The sequence below is a fragment of the Tamandua tetradactyla genome, chromosome 6 (assembly GCF_023851605.1).
Source record: "Tamandua tetradactyla isolate mTamTet1 chromosome 6, mTamTet1.pri, whole genome shotgun sequence".
Lineage (NCBI taxonomy): Eukaryota > Metazoa > Chordata > Mammalia > Pilosa > Myrmecophagidae > Tamandua > Tamandua tetradactyla.
In genome coordinates, this window is record NC_135332.1 from 37,484,920 (window position 1) to 37,503,044 (window position 18,125).

At 40.0% G+C, this 18,125-nt stretch overlaps 1 protein-coding gene and 1 long non-coding RNA gene across 11 annotated transcripts in view; one reads left to right on the forward strand and one right to left on the reverse strand.

The window, feature by feature from the left end:
• The window catches only part of LOC143687670 (uncharacterized), a 177,454-nt gene extending 160,955 nt beyond the window's left edge, over window positions 1-16,499 (reverse strand). For 2 of the 6 annotated variants that reach the window (XR_013177629.1, XR_013177628.1), the window contains exons 1-3: window positions 16,058-16,499; window positions 15,020-15,084; window positions 10,432-10,633 (exon numbers count right to left, since the gene is read on the reverse strand). This is a non-coding gene — a long non-coding RNA (uncharacterized LOC143687670). Of the gene's footprint in view, window positions 1-8,429; window positions 8,717-10,431; window positions 10,634-15,019; window positions 15,085-16,057 lie in introns of those variants that run through there. The other 4 variants (XR_013177633.1, XR_013177631.1, XR_013177632.1 and 1 more) reach the window with 4 other exon arrangements.
• ANKFN1 (ankyrin repeat and fibronectin type III domain containing 1) overlaps window positions 1-17,497 on the forward strand; it is a 436,237-nt gene extending 418,740 nt beyond the window's left edge. For all 5 annotated transcript variants that reach the window (XM_077164850.1, XM_077164848.1, XM_077164851.1 and 2 more), the window contains one exon: window positions 15,948-17,497. In XM_077164850.1, coding sequence (XP_077020965.1) covers window positions 15,948-16,750 — 803 coding nt within the window. In that variant the 3' untranslated portion in view covers window positions 16,751-17,497. The remainder of the gene's footprint in view (window positions 1-15,947) is intronic.
• Window positions 17,498-18,125: the final 628 nt, after the last annotated feature.

An 18,125-nucleotide genomic window follows, 5' to 3' on the forward strand; every position in this document is an offset into this window, starting at 1 on the left:
AAATCATTCAACAAAAGAATTCTTTAAATAGAGTTTTTAGGGTGTATTTTTAGAGATTCTGACTGGGCTGGGTATACAAACATAAATAACTACCAACACTGCCAGAAGCTAGTCTAGTAGGAGAGACCATGAACACAAAATTGCATGGTAATTGCATGTGTGCTACAATGAAGGAATGCACCAGGTGCTCTTGAGTCCATTGGAGGCATTAAATCTTAAACTCATAAGATCAAGGAGGACTTTCTGGAGAAGGTGCCATTAGAATCAATTACTGAACAGTAAGTACAAGTTGAACAGAAAAACAGGAATGAGGAGTGCATTATAGGCAGATGAAGCAGAATGCACACCTGTGTGATAGATGGAACTGCAAGCAGTCATTCTGACTGAAATATAGGATCCTAGAACATTATTCAGTATTTATTATTATTATTATTATTAAAGAAAACATTTATTGGTTACTCATTATCTGCTAGGCACTCTTAGATGTAAGAGGAAATAAGGATAAACAAACAAAGTCCCTGCTCCTACAGAGCTTACATTCTAGAAAGAGTGACAATGAAAACAAAAACAAGTAAGATAATTTCAGACTGGGAAAACCCCAGTGTATAAAACAAAAAAGAATTTGGGAGTGGGGTAAGGCAAGGAGAGGGCTGAATTTACAAGGATGATCATGAAAGACTATCTGAGAAGGTGACATATGAACCAACCACAGGAGAAGGAGTCAGTAATGCAAAGATTTGGAGTTGGAATATTCTAGGCTAAGAAAGAGCAAAAGGCCCTAAGGTGGGTTAGGGATGGAAAGAAAATTAGTCACTGGAACAGACTGAACAAGGAGGGTGAGTGGTGAGAGATAAGGTAGAGAGAAAAGCAGGAGTCACATCATGTAGGGTTCTGTAGATCATAGCAAGTAGTTTGAATTTCATTCTACTTGCAATGGAAAGCCATTGGAAACTTTTAAACAAGGATTGATATGGTCAGATTTACTCTTTAAGATCAAATCTGACTGTTGTATAAGAGACCACTAGGGGGAGGGAGGTGGGAATATTGGAAGAAGGAAAACAGGAAACTATAAACAAAAAAGGTACTAAGTTTTCTGGCTTAGGTGCCTCAGGTTGTCACGATGCCATTTACCAACAACAACAATAAAAAATGTGTGTGTGTGTGTGTGTGTGTGTGTGTGTGTGTGTGTGTGTGTGTGTGTGTGTGTGTTTATGAAGACAGGAAGAGAAACATCAAGGCATGCTGAATGTGAGTTAGCTCTGGAACATTCCCCACAAAAGGAAATGTTCTGGAGAAAACAGATGCGTGAGGTCTGGCACTCAGGAAAGAAAACTGAAATAATAAATTGTTGCCATTTGAATGATAGTTGAAGTCATGAAAATGCTTGGGATTCCCCTCAGAGGGCAGGTAAAGTAATAAGAAGCTTTGAAGGGAGTCCTGTGTAACAGCAAGACTTCTTAGGCAAGGAAGAAACAACCAAAGAAAGAAAACAAAAATAAGAGAGTGGTATCACAGAAATTAAAGGGTGCCAAATGATGCAGAGAGGTTAAATAAAACAACTGAAAAAATTCTGTTGCTTTGCTTTGTTTTTTGAATCAACAAGAAAGTCATTGGTAATTTTGATGAGTGCAGTTTGTGAAGTTTCTGTCTGTAGAGGTTGGTCAGAAATGGGCATAAATGGGAGGCAAAGATGTGGAACCAGTAAGGACCTACTTCTCTTTTCAAAATCTTGACTGTCAAAGAATAGACAGAAGGAGGACAGAAGCTAAAGAGGTACAGAACTGAAAGGGTACTTTTTAAAGGAATGGTACATGGAACATTTCTGATGTTCTACAATTCGTATAATTCTACAAACAGCTCTTCAATTCTGCTTCCATCTTCACAGCCCTTGTCTGCCCTCTCTGCTCACAGAATTTTCCCAGTGTTTCATCCTCTCTTGGCCACAGGGTCCTAAGTGGGTTCCTCCTTGGCTGCACGAGGGTGACCTCCTCTGTGCCACAGAAGCACCAAGCTCTCATCTTGGCCAGAGGACGGGTTATACACACTCCCTGCTGGGAGGATATGGCCAATTACACTTGGATTTTATTATTGACTTTAAAATGTGAGCAATCATCATTTTGTTTCTTAAAATATAACTCTCTCTTGGGTCCATCTGTTTATCTGAAGCCAAGATTCCATGGGCTGTGAAACACAAAGACATGGAGGGGCAGCAAATGAAAAATGGAACCCAGTGAAAGAGAGCTCTACTAAGAGCTAGGGGAAAAAACATTTAGCATCCTATCCCCACACAAAAGCAAAAGCACTTCAGAACAATGAAATTTTCTGTTGTATACTCTGTTCTCTACACTAGGGTGACCACCTTGAATTGCTTAACCCAGTTTAAAGGAACATCCCCCATTGGGTTGCTCATGGGGTAAATTTACAAGCACAATCCAATTCTATATAGGATTCACCTAACCGAAGGAGCCTGCTGGAAATACAGAGCCTGTCATGGACCTAGCCTCTGGTGCCAGCCCAAGATTCTGCTTTAAGATTTTTTAGAGTACCTAGAATTTGTTCATGTGTGTCTGGGGGGAGGGGAAGAGTTGTGAGCAAAATTCTTTAACTCGTTTCCCATTTCTGTGTGGTTTTCAAAATGCAAAGTAGAACTCCTCTGAGTCAATTAAAATTAAGCATCTCCCAAGAACCCAAGGGGGAAAGTTGGCTCCTATAAAAGGCAGCTTAAGGCAGGGGGTGGAATGATTTGATCTATCACATGGGTATTTTCTCTCCCACTCCTTTTCTGTGGGTATAGTGGTCATAGGCAACAGCAATTTTTTGTTTCCAATACTGCTGTTTCTCCTAGTGACGCATGGGTGAGGCAACAGAGGAGAGGGGGGTGTTGTTTCCTTCAGATGCATTTGAAGATTATCCTGATCTTCCAAATGTAAATCTTAATGGTAATCTTTTCCCAGATGATGTTAAGAACACTATGGCATAAACTAAACAGTTCAGAAGATCAACAGGAATCTGAAGATGTTATTTTTCTTGGGAAATTAAAAAGCGAGGTTCTTCCCAAGGCTGATGAGAAAAATACTTTATTTAAAATTCTACTCAAACATAGTGGAAATAGATTCAATGAAGCAGAAAAAAATACAGATTTGGATAGTGATACTTAAAAATGTGAAGACAAGTTTTAGGGCAAATATTACTTCTTTCTTTCTGTCCTGCTATATCCCTTGCCTTTAAAAGAAATTAGCTTTAAATCAGCTATTCTTTCCTGAAATGTCATCTCCCCATAATATCCTCAAAATCCACATCAACTCTCCTCTGCTGTGCTTGGCCTGATCCACAGAGACCAGGAGTTGCAACACCCATTACAGTGGCAAGAAAGCCAAGAACTTTCATCAAGCAGTTCCTGGGTCAACCAGAGGGGAAGCTCAGGATTCTACCAGTGCTGGCCTGCTCAGTGGGCCCTCCAAGGGAACTTGAGGAGCACAATCAGGTTTTTTAAAATAAAAATGGGCAAAGTACCTACAATGGTTAATGGAGCATATGGCCTGAATGTAGGGATAGAAGCGGCACTTTGCATTATTTTCCAGGAAGGGAGGGAGTAGCAGTGTCCTAAGTCCCTGAAAACTCTCATTGGTGCCCAGACTGGCATCCTGGAGATTTTCCCTGCCTGTCCTGGGAGGGGTATCCCACTCTAAGCAATAGGTTCCACTAAGTCTTCTAATAAATAATGCAACTACCATGCAAGTTAAATATTTAGATTCCCACAGAGCAGTGTTTCTCAACTGTGGGCCCATGAATCAACAAGATATTTACCACTCCATAGCCAAGCCCTTTTTCACCTCCTTCCTGGGTTACTACAGTTATAACTAGTTCTCGTGATTTATCTCCTATCTCCCTCATTCCTGGGACCTATAATAAAGAAATTATATCATTTACTAATTCACTGTTAAATCCAGGTTAAGAAATACAGTACTGGATGAGTTAAATGATCACCAACAGAAGATACCATAGAAGAAATTACTGTTCTCCTTTATTATCAACAGCATCTGCAACAGCAAAATCTAGAAGTATGTCTGATTGATAGTTTATATTTTAATGAATTTCTTGATATGACTTCTACTTATTCTTTAAGTGGGTAGAGGATCTCAATAATAATAATAATACCTCAGTTTTTAAGGCACTTAAAATGTTTTCAACAAACTAATTTAATCCTCACAGCACCTAGAATGATATAAGTTACCCACATGCTACAGATGAAGAAAGGTTCAGAGAAGCTAAGTGAGTTGCTCAAAAACATAGACAGGAAGGAGCAAGACAGAACTTCAGTCCAGGCTTGTCTAATTTTAAGATAATTGTTCTTTCTGCAACACCTCAGCTGACTCTTAAGTCAATAAGTATCATTAAATATATAACAGAATGGCTTGAGTGATTGTTTTCAGAAATTTCATATTAAATAAATTAAATATTTTCAGGCTGTTTTCAGTATTGTTTTTAAAGGATTGCCAAATCTCACTACTCTTTATGCTCCCAGATTTCAAAATTTGTTTGTTTCAATTCAACACAACATACTTCACTGAGAGCTTTCTATACCAAATACAACAAAAGAGGTTAATAACAGAATGATGATTAAGACACAGTTTAGTTGGGAGGTCCTTAAGATCTGCTAATATGCCCATGTTCAGGTAAAATGATCTAGGAAATACAGAAGTTCTATATATCCCTTTGCTTCGCTCCTTTCTTAGTCCATTCCTTCATTGACTAATATTCAATGTTTACTAGGCAGAGATGAATAAGACATAGTACATTCCCTTTAGAATCCATAGCCTAATAAGGAAAAAAATACGCAAATTGATAATATATAATAAACATTAGTGAATGCAGTAACAGAGATATAAATGAAATGCACTAAGAACCCAAAGAACTAAGCAACTAACTCCACCTGAGGAAATCAGAGCAGGCTCTTCCTGAGAGGCTGGATTCTAATATACATGCTCTGTTGAAATATTAGATTGTCAGCTCTTTTGATTCACATGTCCTTGAACTCTAGTTCCCTAGAAACAATAAATGCTCACTATTTGTATATTGAGAGATGAAAGTACTAATTGCTTTTGCAAAGTGCTTAACGACAGTCTGGAAATAGGAAGAAAGTGTCACAATCTCTTCAGTATTTGCTTCTAGTTATAGTCATCTACTATCAGACCTGCACTGGATTGCATGGTGGCCCCCAAAAAGCTATGTCCAAGTCCTAACCCCCAGAACCTGTGAAATGTAACTGTATTTGGGAAAAGGGTCTGTGTAGATGCAATTAAGTATTTTGAGAGGAGATCATCCTGGATTATTTGGGTAAGCCCTAAATCCATTGACAAGTATCTTTATAAGATACTTACAAGTATCTTAGAAAAGGAGAAGGCCCAGACACAGAAAAGGCCAGGTGAAGATGGAAGCAGAGAATGGAGTGTTACAGCCACGAGGAATGCCAACAGCCACCAGAAGCTGGAAAAGTGGAGGAAGGATTCTACCCTAGAGCCTCCAGAGAAAGGGCAGCCAGCCCTGCTGAGCCCTTTCTCTTAGACTTCTGGATTCCAGAACTGTGAGAGAATAAGTTTCTGTTGTTTTAAACCACCCAATGTGTGGTAATCTGTTACAGTAGCCACAGGAACCTAATGTAAGACCTAACATGTTTTGCTAGAAGCAGCAATATCAAGAAGCCCTTACTAAGAACTGAATTACATACATATAACTCTGTATCAGGGTTGCTTATGAGGCATTTACCTCACCCCCATTAGGGTATATTAGTGAATTAGATGAGCCATGTTCTGACCTTCAAAAAGCTTCCATTAAAAGCCATGAGAACTTCCGGAGAAGATGGCGGCTTAGTAAGACGCGCAGGTCTTAGTTCCTCCTCCAGAAAAGCAACTAAAGAAACAGAAACAATACGAAACAGCTCCCGGAGTCACGACAGAGACCAAAAAGACAGCGTACCCCATTCTGGAACGGCTGAACGGGCAGGGAGAATCCGCTGCGGTGAGATACCCGAGGGGCGCACGTTTTCCCGGCCGGGGCAGCTGGCGACTGGGGTCCCCTCCATGCACGTGGCTCCCCGGTCTGACTGGGAACGTTGGATAGCGGGGCCGTCCCGTCACGCTTGGCGTCTAAGGCCAGCTGGGCAATTTGGACCGGCACTCCCCCAAGCCGCGGTGGCCGACGACCACCCCCCTCCACGCGCGGTTTCCCGGGCCGACTGCCGTGCAGACAGACGAGCGACACGAGCGCCACCTACTGGGCAGGAAAAGAAAAACAGAGCCCAGAGATTTCACAGAAAAACATTTCAACCAGCCGGGTCCCACACCCAGGAAAATCTGATCAAATGCCCAGACACCAGCAGAAAATAATGGATGACGCTTGGAAGGTTAAAGATATGGCCCAGTCAAAGGAACAAACCAATAGTTCAAATGAGATACAGGAGCTGAGACAACTAATGCTGAATATACGAACAGAAATGGAAAAACTCTTCAAAAACCAAATCAACAAATTGAGGGAGGACATGAAGAAGACATGGGCTGAACAAAAAGAAGAAATAGAAAATCTGAAAAAACATATCACAGAACTTATGGGAGTGAAGGACAAAGAAGAAAAAATGGAAAAAACAATGGATACCTACAATGGTAGATCTAAAGAGACAGAAGCTACAATTAGTGAACTGGAGGATGGAACATCTGAATTCCAAAAAGAAACAGAAACTATAGGGAAAAGAATGGAAAAACTTGAGCAGGGGATCAGGGAACTGAATGACAATATGAAGCGCACAAATATACGTGTTGTGGGTGTCCCAGAGGAGAAGAGAAGGGAAAAGGAGGAGAAAAACTAATGGAAGAAATTATCACTGAAAATTTCCCAACTCTTATGAAAGACCTAAATATACAGATCCAAGAAGTGCAGCGCACCCCAAAGAGAACAGACCCAAATAGGCGTTCTCCAAGACATTTACTAGTTAGAATGTCAGAGGTCAAAGAGAAAGAGAGGATCTTGAAAGCAGCAAGAGAAAAACAATCTGTCACATACAAGGGAAACCCAATAAGACTATGTGTAGATTTCTCAGCAGAAACCATGGAAGCTAGAAGACAGTGGGATGATATATTTAAATTACTAAAAGAGAAAAACTGCCAACCAAGACTCCTATATCCAGCAAAATTGTCCTTCAAAAATGAAGGAGAAATTAAAACATTTATAGACAAAAAGTCACTGAGAGAATTTGTGACCAAGAGACCAGCTCTGCAAGAAATACTAAAGGGAGCACTAGAGTCAGATACGAAAAGACAGAAGAGAGAGGTATGGAGTAAAGTGTAGAAAGAAGGAAAATCAGATATGATATATATAATACAAAAGCCAAAATGGTAGAGGAAAATATTATCCAAACAGTAATAACACTAAAAGTTAATGGACTGAATTTCCCAATCAAAAGACATAGAATGGCAGAATGGATTACGACCCAGCAATACCACTGCTAGGTATCTACTCAAAGGACTTAAGGGCAAAGACACAGACGGACATTTGCACACCAGTGTTTATAGCAGCATTATCTACAATTGCAAAGAGATGGAAACAGCCAAAATGTCCATCAACAGACGAGTGGCTAAACAAACTGTGGCGTATACCTACGATGGAATATTATGCAGCTTTAGGACAGACTAAACTTATGAAGCATGTAATAACATGGATGGACCTAGAGAACATTATGCTGAGTGAATCTAGCCCAAAACTAAAGGACAAATATTGTATGGTCCCACTGATGTGAACCGACATTCGAGAATCAGCTTGGAATATATCATTGGTAACAGAGACCAGCAGGAGTTAGAAACAGGGTAAGATAATGGGTAATTGGAGCTGAAGGGATACAGACTGTGCAACAGGACTAGATACAAAACTCAAAAATGAACATCACAATAATACCTAAGTGTAATGTAACTAGGTTGGAACACTGAATGAAGCTGCACCTGAAATATGGTTTTTTGTTTGTTTGTTTGTGTTTGTATCTTTTGTTTTTGTTTTTTTTCTTTTTCCTTTTTATATATATATATTTTTTATTAGTATTATTATTTTAATTCTCTTCTCTATATTAACATTCTATATCTTTTTCTGCTGTTTTGCTAGTTCTTTTCCTAAATCGATGCAAATGTACTAAGAAATGATGATCATACATCTATGTGATGATACTAAGAATTACTGAGTGCATGTGTAGAATGGAATGATTTCTAAATGTGTTAATTTCTTTTCTTTTTTTTGATTCATAAAAAAAAAATTAAAAAAAAAAAAGCCATGAGAATGCTAAGGTGAATGGCAGTATAGCTGGGCTTTAAAGTGAGAGAAATCTGCATTAGGGTTTGTTCTAGTTTGCTAGCTGCCAGAATGCAACACACCAGAGACGGATTGGCTTTTTTTAAAAGGGGGTTTATTTTGTTAGTTCTTCAGAGGAAAGGCAGCTAACTTTCATCTGAAGTTCTTTCTTATGTGGGAAGGCTCAGGGTAATCTCTGCTGGCCTTCTCTCCAGGCCTCTGGGTTCCAACAACTTTCCCTGAGATGTTTTCTTTCTGCATCTCCAAAGGCCTGGGCTAAGATGGGAGTGCTGAGATGAGGTATGCTGAGCTGCTTGGGTTCTGCTAGGTTGAGCTCTCTCATTTAAGTCAAACGTCACTCACTGCAGCAGGCACGCCTCCTAGCCGACTGCAGACGTAATGAACAACAGATGAGGTTCACATACCATTGGCTCATATCCACAGCAACAGAACTAGGTTCCTTCACCTGGCCAAGTTGAGAACTGAATCTAACTACCACAGGGTTCCTACTCTGCCACTTATTATCTTTGTGAATTGGAAGACTTAGAAAGACTAAGCCTCAGTATTTTCACCTGAAAAATGGGAATTGTTGTAAGTATTCAATGAGATAAAGCACCTAACACACTGAGCATAATGGCTGACTCATAGAAATCACTAAATAAATATTAAGTATTATTACTACTCTTATGGGCACACATGAGTGCATGCAGACAACACAGATGAGATAGATGAAGAAGGAAGTTCAACTGAAGCTAATTATTAATTATTTGTGTAGGTCTTATTTCTTATCTCTTATTAACCTCTCCTCCTCATCACCCCTAAGACACTTATCCTTGCCATCAATAAAAACAAACAACCAATAATTCTGAGAGCCCATTATGTGCAATGTCTGATTTTTCCCACGAAAGATGGGGAAAAGTACTATCTAAAAACTTTTAAAAGAAGATCAAAATCATTCATCCTAAGTCTTTATCCATTTCCTTCCTTTTTTTTCTTTTTGCATGGGCAGGCACCAGGAATAAAACCTGGGTCTCCAGCATGGCAGACAAGAATTCAGTCTGCTGAGCCACCATGGCCTGCTCCTCCATTTCCTTCCTTTTAACCTGAAGCTCTCTTTATATCTCTGTCTTCCTTAACCACTCCTCCCTGAGGATGGCATGTCACCCTCACCCCCATCTTTCTAAGGACCAGTGCCAGAACTGGAAATTGCAATTTATCAACCACTCTGTTATATCCATTAACCTTACTACTCTTGTATTTTCAACAGTTTCTTCTCCAATGGTTCTGTCTTCTTTTCCCACAGACATTTTCAGACTCCTCTATTCTAAAATAAGCAACTTCTCTCAACCCTGCTAACCCATGGGATGTTTCATCTCCTCCTGTATGTTTTGACCATTCGCTCAAGCTCAACCCGTCCAAATTAAATTTACCATCTCTTCCACTGACCAAATTGATCCACATCAGGGTTTTGATCTAACTTTTCTGGTTTAATGTTAACTCCTATCTTCCCAGATACCGAGGCTTAAAACCTACAAGTCACTTTAGGGCCTCTGCACTTGCTTATCCAGTTATTTGGACCACTCTTCCCTAAATCTTTCATGTAGCTGGTTCTTTCTGATCAATGGGGTCTGATTTAGATTCCCTTTTCTTCAGAGATGCCTTGCCTGGCCACTTTATCTAAAGAACCTTCCTTCCAAGTCACTCTCGAGCTAAAACCCAGTTTCATTTTCTTCATAGAACTTTTCACTATTTGAAATCAATCTTATATTTTTGGACTTATTCTAATCTAAGCTTTATGAGCTGCTTAAATGCGGAGACCTTTGTCTGTCTAGTACAAAATAGGTTCTTAGCAAATATTTTTAAATGAATGACTTTCTTGGACTTTTATTCTCCATCTACACAACTACTGCTCTGGTTCAGCCCCATGGCCTGAACAAAAATACATATTTACAGGGAACAAAGCCTGACATCCATGATCTCTATCTCTTCCTCCTCAAGTTCATTTTACATCCTATCTGCTATATGATCCTTGTTCAAGATCAAAACCAAGTGGCTTATTTCTCCATCTCTTCTTGGATAAAGAGTGATTCATTCTTCTCTTACCAGACAAGGGTACTTGGTCCTATTCAGATCACTGCTAACACATGGCAGCAGGATTTTCCATTTCTCCATGTGTGAGTGCTATAATGAAATCCTCTTTCAGCAGAGTCGACTGAGGTTACGTAGGTGAGTCCTGGATGGCTGATGAGATTATCATGTTTTGATGATGGTCGAGAGCCATTACCACCATGGACGCATGCCATATCTACAAAATGAAAACCAGAAACTTTAAGACTCGAGAGAATTATTTGGGATTCACAGTCCTTTGCAGTCCTTTAAAGGCTACTTTTTTGGCCATTTCACATGTGAGTAGAAGTATAAGAGCCATGATATCTGCCGGTATTCTTGCAAGGGATGTGTGTAAGATATGGTGACCCCAAATCATTGTTGCCTGATATATTTATTAAAATTCTTGTCTGCAGGCAACCTAATTCTTTGCCAGGATTAAGTCCTAGTTTCTCAGTTACTATCTGAAGTGACTTTTTAAAGTGATAAAAAAAAAATGAATAAAATATATTAGCTATCTATTGTTCTGAGCCAGAACTAGACAGATGTGGGAAATTTCCAAATAGTGTATGAAAATTTCACTGTACAGAGAAATAATTTTCCTCTGTGTTTCTTCTTCTACTATAAAATTATTCAAAATATCATGCCTATAAAATTATTCAAAATTGAAAAAAAAGTGGCTGGTACAATTCATAGAGCTTACCCAGATTTTACCAGTTATACAAGCACCCATTTGTGGAAGAGATGCTTCCTAGCATGCATGCATGTAAAGATCTACACAGTCTTATAACATGTGTAGCTTTGAGCACCCACCACCATAATCAAGATATTCAACTGTACCATCACCATAAGATTCCTCTCTGATCCCTTCATAGCCATACCCATCTCCCTATCCAGACCTCTGACAACCACTATCTGTTCTCCAACTCTATCATTATGTTATTTCCTGAATGTTATATAAATGGGATCCTTCATTTTTATTGATGAGTAGTATTCCACAGTATGGATGTACTACAGTTTTTGAACTATTCATCCATTAACGGACATTTAGGTAATTTCCAGTTTGGGGTTATTACAAATAAAGCTGCTATGAACATTCATTTAAAGGTTCCTTTGTGAATATAAGCCTTAATTTTTTCTGGGATGAATTTCCAAGAGTGGAATTACTGGGATTCTACCATTTTAATCTTATCTTTCAAAAATTCCTGTTTCCTATATTCTAGTCAAACAGAATTTCTTGTGCTATTTCCTCTTCCTCTCTGGTTTCTAGACTTTTATGATAGTTTGCATTTAATTATTAAAACCTGCTTTGAATTACTTTTTGAAAGCAAATGGGGAAAGAAATTAATATAGACAGATAATAGAGATGAACAAATGAAGAGAAACCTAAAGAAATAAGAGATGATAGTTCCAGCAATCCTATCCCAATAAAATACGATCCTCCTTTCCTATGAACATGCATCTTTATGAGCTAAACTTCTCCTATGAAATCCATGTTCTGCCACAGTCTCATAGATGCATACTTGTCCTATAACCTCATTAAAATCTGTCCCTAGAGAAAGATTATTTCCTATTAATTTTATATCTGATCAGGCATTAAGCACAGTGTTTCTATTACAGCAGGAGTTCAAGTAATACAGGATCTTCACTGTTGAATGAATGGATGAATTAAATACCTCTGCCTTAAGAGGGCTCATGTTATAACCAGGAAAGCAGAATGTTATATTTATATAAAAAGGATAATTAATAATAGAAGTCTACACAGGCTAAGTGCCAAAGGGTAATATAAGCAATAAGTATTACGGAAGTATGACAACTGAGCAATTTCTTCTAGGGAAGTTATGGAATGCTACCTAAAGGAGATTAGGTTTGAAGAAAAACTTGAACAGATGAGTAGGACTCATAAAAGTACCAGAGGGAGTCCTTTCTTGGTGGTCATTATTTTAAAAACAACATATAGGTCAATCTCATTCTTTGAAGTTGCTGGATGGTATTCCGTAATATGGATGTGCCACAATTTTTAACTATTCCTCTCCTGATGGACATTTAGGTTTGCTCAGTTAGGATTACATTTGGATGCATGTTACAGAAAACCCAAATAAGAGTGTCATAAACACAAAATAGTTTCTTTCTCTCGTGTGAAAGAAGCCCAGAGATAAACAATTCAGGGTTAGTATGTGGATTCCATGGCATCAGACACTAAGCTCTAGTTTCAACTCCAACATCCTAGCACATGGCTTCTGTTTCCAAGGTTGCCTATTGAACCCCAGTCAAAACATCTTGTTAGAGGCAACAGGCAGGAAGGAGATAAAACAAAATGGTCCCTCTCCCAGCTGAGTCAACCACCTCTATGCAACCTTCCAGAAGTTTCATATAATACTTCCAGTTCTATCTCAGCAGCCAGAACTTAGCCTCATGGTCATGCCTAGCTGAAGGGAAGCTGAAAAATGTGGTCTTTTGCATGAGTGCATTGCTGTCCCAAATAAAATATAGATTTTGTAACTTAAAAGTAATGGCTATTGGATAGCAGCCAGCAGTGAGAAAGCACAAAGAAGATGAAAAAAGTCACTCCATATAGTTCTAGTCCCCAAAAGAGAAGAAAACTTGATCCCATTTCTGTAAGTTACAGATTACCCAACAATACAAACTCTATTCCTAACTTTTACAATATGTTATGATAATCATGCCTGTTTTCCTACATGAACAGAGTAACTGTCATCTTGTAAACTTGTGAGATTTTTATTTAAATACTGTTACTGCGCAAAGGCCATGGCCTCTTTTGCCCAAGCTGCTCAATAACCAATCCCTAGGACACTGGGGTTTCAAAGAGAGAGTTTATTACTAGGTATGCAGTAGGAGAGCAAATGGCCTAGCAGCCCAAAACCTGTCTCCCTAAACTGCAGTAATTCTGATAGTTTTTTAAGAGAAATGATGGGCAGGGTTTAGGATAATGAGCACAGTGGCCCCAGGTGGTGTAATTACAGGGGATCTAAATATTGAGCATGCGTAGATTGATTACATGCTTAGCCACAGAACCTATGTAAGCAAATAGCGGAGGGAGGTATAGATGACTTGCAGGTCAAAGTCTGAGCTACATGCATGTCAGACTGGCCCACCCTGGCTAGATCCAGTCTTGGCCATCAAGACAAACCTGGGCTTGAGGTGGGTCAGTTCCAGGCTGACCCAACACTGTTCATTAATAAATATTAGGGGCTATCTTCAGTTATCACAAGACTCTAAAGTTGAAAAACTGGATAACTGGGTATAAATGAAGTTTAGTCACAACGTTTTTACAATCACAGGGCAGAAGATAAGGGCTATACAATCAATCTCAGATCAAGGCAGCTGGATTACAATTTAGAAATTTGAGGAATTTCTCTCTGCCTACTCCATTATACCAGAAAGCGAAAAGGAATAGCTATATAATGATTCATTTATCGAAATATCCCTTAAACCCTGATTTCTCGGTTAAAATACCTGTTGTATTTTTTAATCCTCAAGCCAGTCCTTTCAAACACAGACTCCCTTGCAGAATTCTGCAAGTAAACAACCTTTCTTTTTTTAATGCTTCTTTGCCTATAAGCCTTCTTTTGACAGCAATAACAGCCGCAAGATTATTTTTAGTTTTTCACTATTACAAATCATTCTGCAGTTAATTTGTAAATGCCTTCATGTGCACATGATGATAATTTCTCAAACATAGATAGCTAGAAAAGGACTTGCTGAGACAAAAGATGTGCTTATTTTAAATATATTCTATTAAATTGCTGTGTAAGATCTGTACCACTTTATACCCCCACCATCTTTATATGAGGGTTCATGGTTTCCTATGCATCACCAACACATGAAGATTAGCAATCTTTTATTTCTTGCAAATCTGAAGGGCAAAAATTGCCTCATTTTTGTTTTAACTTGCATTTCCCTAATTACTATCTAGATTGAACGTCTTTATTATGTTTGTAATTTGAATTTATTATTCCTTGAAGTGTTGGTTCTTATCTTCTGCCTATTTGAATTGTCTTCTTACTGATTTATAAATGTTCTTTATATATTCCAGATATTAATCTTTTGTTATACAGGTTAATATAATTTTCTTTGAATTAATTACCTTTTTACTTTGTTTATGGTATCATTTGTTTTATAAAAGTTTTAAACTTTGATGTAGTCAAATTTATCAACCATTTTTACCATATGTTAAATTATCATATAAACTTAAGATTGCTTCTAGACTTTATTTTTCTGTTCTATAGATCCATCCATTCCTACACCAACACTACAAATTTTTAATTATCTAAGCTCTATAGTCTGTTTTGATATCTGGTAAATTGGGCTTCTCCATATAGTACTTTAAAAGAAAAATATTGTGGCTACTACTATAATTTTTCTCTTCAAGATGAATTTTTAAATCAATTTATTAAGTTCCATTTAAAAGTCTACTGGGATTTTTCATTGGGATTGCCTCAAATTTACAGATTTAGAGATTTCTTGTTCTTTTTAAGAACACTTAAAAAAATAATTTAAAATTTTTTTAAAAAGAACACTTGCATACGTTTCCAAAATTTACATATATTTACCAAGTACCTACCATGTGCTCAGTTGGGTGGGAAATTCAAATAATTTTAGAGTCCTTGGCCTCCAGAAATGTACAACCTGATAGGAGAAAGAAGAGATAAATAGTGTATTAAATGACAAATATCTACAGAACTAAATTTGTGACTCACTTTTGGTCATTATTGTATGTACCTTGAGGCTCACTTCAGCCTCTGGTGTTACTTTCTCTTTTTGCTTTTTTAAATTTGGGCTTTTTCTTTTTCTTGGTTTTTTTTTTTTCTTTTTCTGTTTAACACCTAGCAATGTGTTAAGTGTTTATACAAGGAATTCATTTATTTCTCACTATCATCCTAAATAAGAAGTTCTGTCATCACCTGCTTTTTTTTTCAGAGGAGGAAACTTAAGCTCGGAGAAGGTAGCTTTCCCAAGATATCACAGAGGAAGTAGGTGGAGGCCATGGAAATATGGAAACCACATTTCCATGAGTTTGCTCATCATATTGTCTCCTCCTCCTCTCCAAATTCCCTGTTTTAAATACCTGCATCTTTGTCAAACGCAAAAATCATTGCTGAAATAAGAATAGGAAATGAACAAATGACTACTATCCAGTTTGGTTCCTGTTTCATTCTCTCTACACATGCCCAGTGAATAATAACAGCGTTTGTGGGAGGTGAGGCAATGTTCACGGCCACCGTCTGGGTTGGACCTGTCAGAGTTCCTTCTTCCTTTCCCTTAAACTAAGACCAGGACCCACTACCTAAGTTCCAGACCCTGTGCAAAATGAAAATGTGGAGACCCTTGTTCAAAATTTTAAAGAATCACAAGAGACCAACAGCAGACCATTTAATGAATCCCAGAGCCTTCCAAGGATGAGAAACCCAAATGCACCGACCCTACATCCATGAAATATGCCGTGACTGAGAGTTTTATCTTTTTATTAACATCACTCTCTGGCTTTGCAGATTCACAGCCCTATTCTGACGAGGAAGGCTGCTCGGAAGTCTTCCTTCCCACTGACAGCGACTACGACTCCAGCGACGCCCTGAGTCCCCGTGACCTGGACCTGGTCTACCTGTCATCGCACGACATCGCCCAGCAGGCCCTGAGCGGCCTGAGCGGCAGCGCACCGGATGTCCTACAAGTGCACGACACGAAGTCCCCCACCGGGTCGGGCCAGAACCTTAAAAGCCGGCCTCCAGGGCCGGACTCAGACCATTCGTGCGCAGAGTTCCTCCACAGTTTGACCCTCACCGGCTTCCCTCCCAAGAACCACGCTAAGATGGCGCCGGCCGCACGGCCGCCCCTGGGCTTGCCGGGAAAGCGTAAGCAAGGCAAGCACCAGCACTACGGTGGTTTCAGCCGCCACCACCGCTGGCTGCGCATGCACAGTGAGACGCAGTCGCTGTCGCTGTCGCTCTCCGAGGGTGTCTACACGCAGCATCTGTCCCGGGCCTGCGGCCTGGAGCCCGGAGAGGCTGAGGGGCTAGGGCCAGTCCCCAACGGGCCCCGAGGCCTAACCCTAACCCACGCTGCAAGCCTCCCGGAGGAGCGGAAGAACAGCCCACAGGACCCGAGGCCTTCGGTGCGTCGCATCTACGTGGAGCCCTACCGCGAGGCCCTAGTGGGCCCGGACTCAAAGCCGTGGGCTAGCCTGAGCCCTCCCCCAGGAGATCGCTTGGGCCTGCCAAGCCCCACAGACCCGGAGATGACCCTGGAGGATCCTACCACCTCCCCCGTATCAGAAATACTCAGCAGCATGCTTTAGGGAGGCCTGCACCAGCTGTCTACCATTCTGCCCCAAGCCCCTGTGTCCTCCACCATCACACCCCAGCCTACTGCACCGTGTCCCCATCCCTTCCTAAATGATTTGAATGTTAAAAATCAGAAGGTTGCATTTAGCAGATTTAAGCCCATTTTTTCAGAACAGAGTGGGATGGATAGGAGGGTTGCCAATGTCACCCTCGATTTGGCCTGTAGTGGGCTTAGAGTCACCTCAACATGAGCCCTGGATACAGTGGTTCAAGAATACCTCCCTGTTGGTGGGACCTGTGGCTGAGGAAGATGGACACAAAGAGCCACGTTCAGTTCTGCAGTTGCCTCTGTAATCTGAGCCCAAGGTTTAGGGGTCCTTTGTGTAGTATTTGTGATTGATGGGGAGGATTTTTATAGATGACAAATATGAGTAGCATAGTTTGTTCCCCACCCCAAACCTTTGGAAGAGTTTGAAGGAAAGCCCAGGTTGTGTCTCTAGGCCATGGGGTCACATAGAGCTGTCCTGGGTCCACTGTCAGCTAAAACAGCTCATTCCGAAGTGCACAGTCTCAGCAGCTCATCAAATCCAGCTTGTCCATCAGTTCTGGTCTGATTAAGTAGCCTTTGGATAGGCATTTTCCTCACTTAGTGCCATGTGGAACCAACAGAAACAAAAGTAGAGGACCCTTCTAACTCTGTCCTTCAAAAATAGAACAGGGCAAGGAGAAGCCTTTACTGCCCACTCAGCTACCATTCAAGCATGAAACCTCAAGCATGAAAATGGGCCATAACTTGTTCCAGGGTTCAAGGAGATGGCTGTGTTAAGTGGAAGCCTAAATTACAGATGAGACCAAGGAAGGGAGAGAGAGGTAATCAGAATATTTCCTTTATCATCTTAAAATAGGCAAAATAAGTCCATGTGGTCTGTCTCTCTGAAAAATAGTGGATCAGCTCCAGATTATCAGGTGATTTCAGGTATATTATCATTGAACAAGAAAGTGTCCTTTAGATATGGCCAGGCAGTGATGGGCTTCTCCTGGCCACAAGGCATGTACACTCACCCTATGTGACAGGACAGATTATCCATGGCTTGGGTTGCTGCCTTCCCCTTTTGAACCCAACCCTCTCAACAGAGTCAGTTTTGCTCATTGGCCTCAGGGGGAATCTTTCCGCAGAAGTCCCTGCCCATGAATTTCCAAAGATGTACTCAAAAACGTCTGAAAATCCTGCTTTGATACCGTTGCCTTCCACCTGCATGTCTCACAAACAAGAAACCCAAGTCAAAGACAAAGCATTCTGATATTCAGGAAAGTTCTGAGCCTTCTCTCATCTCTTGAAGTAAGACTCAATCACCTAACAGACATTCTAAATGGTCCTTTTCTGCTTCA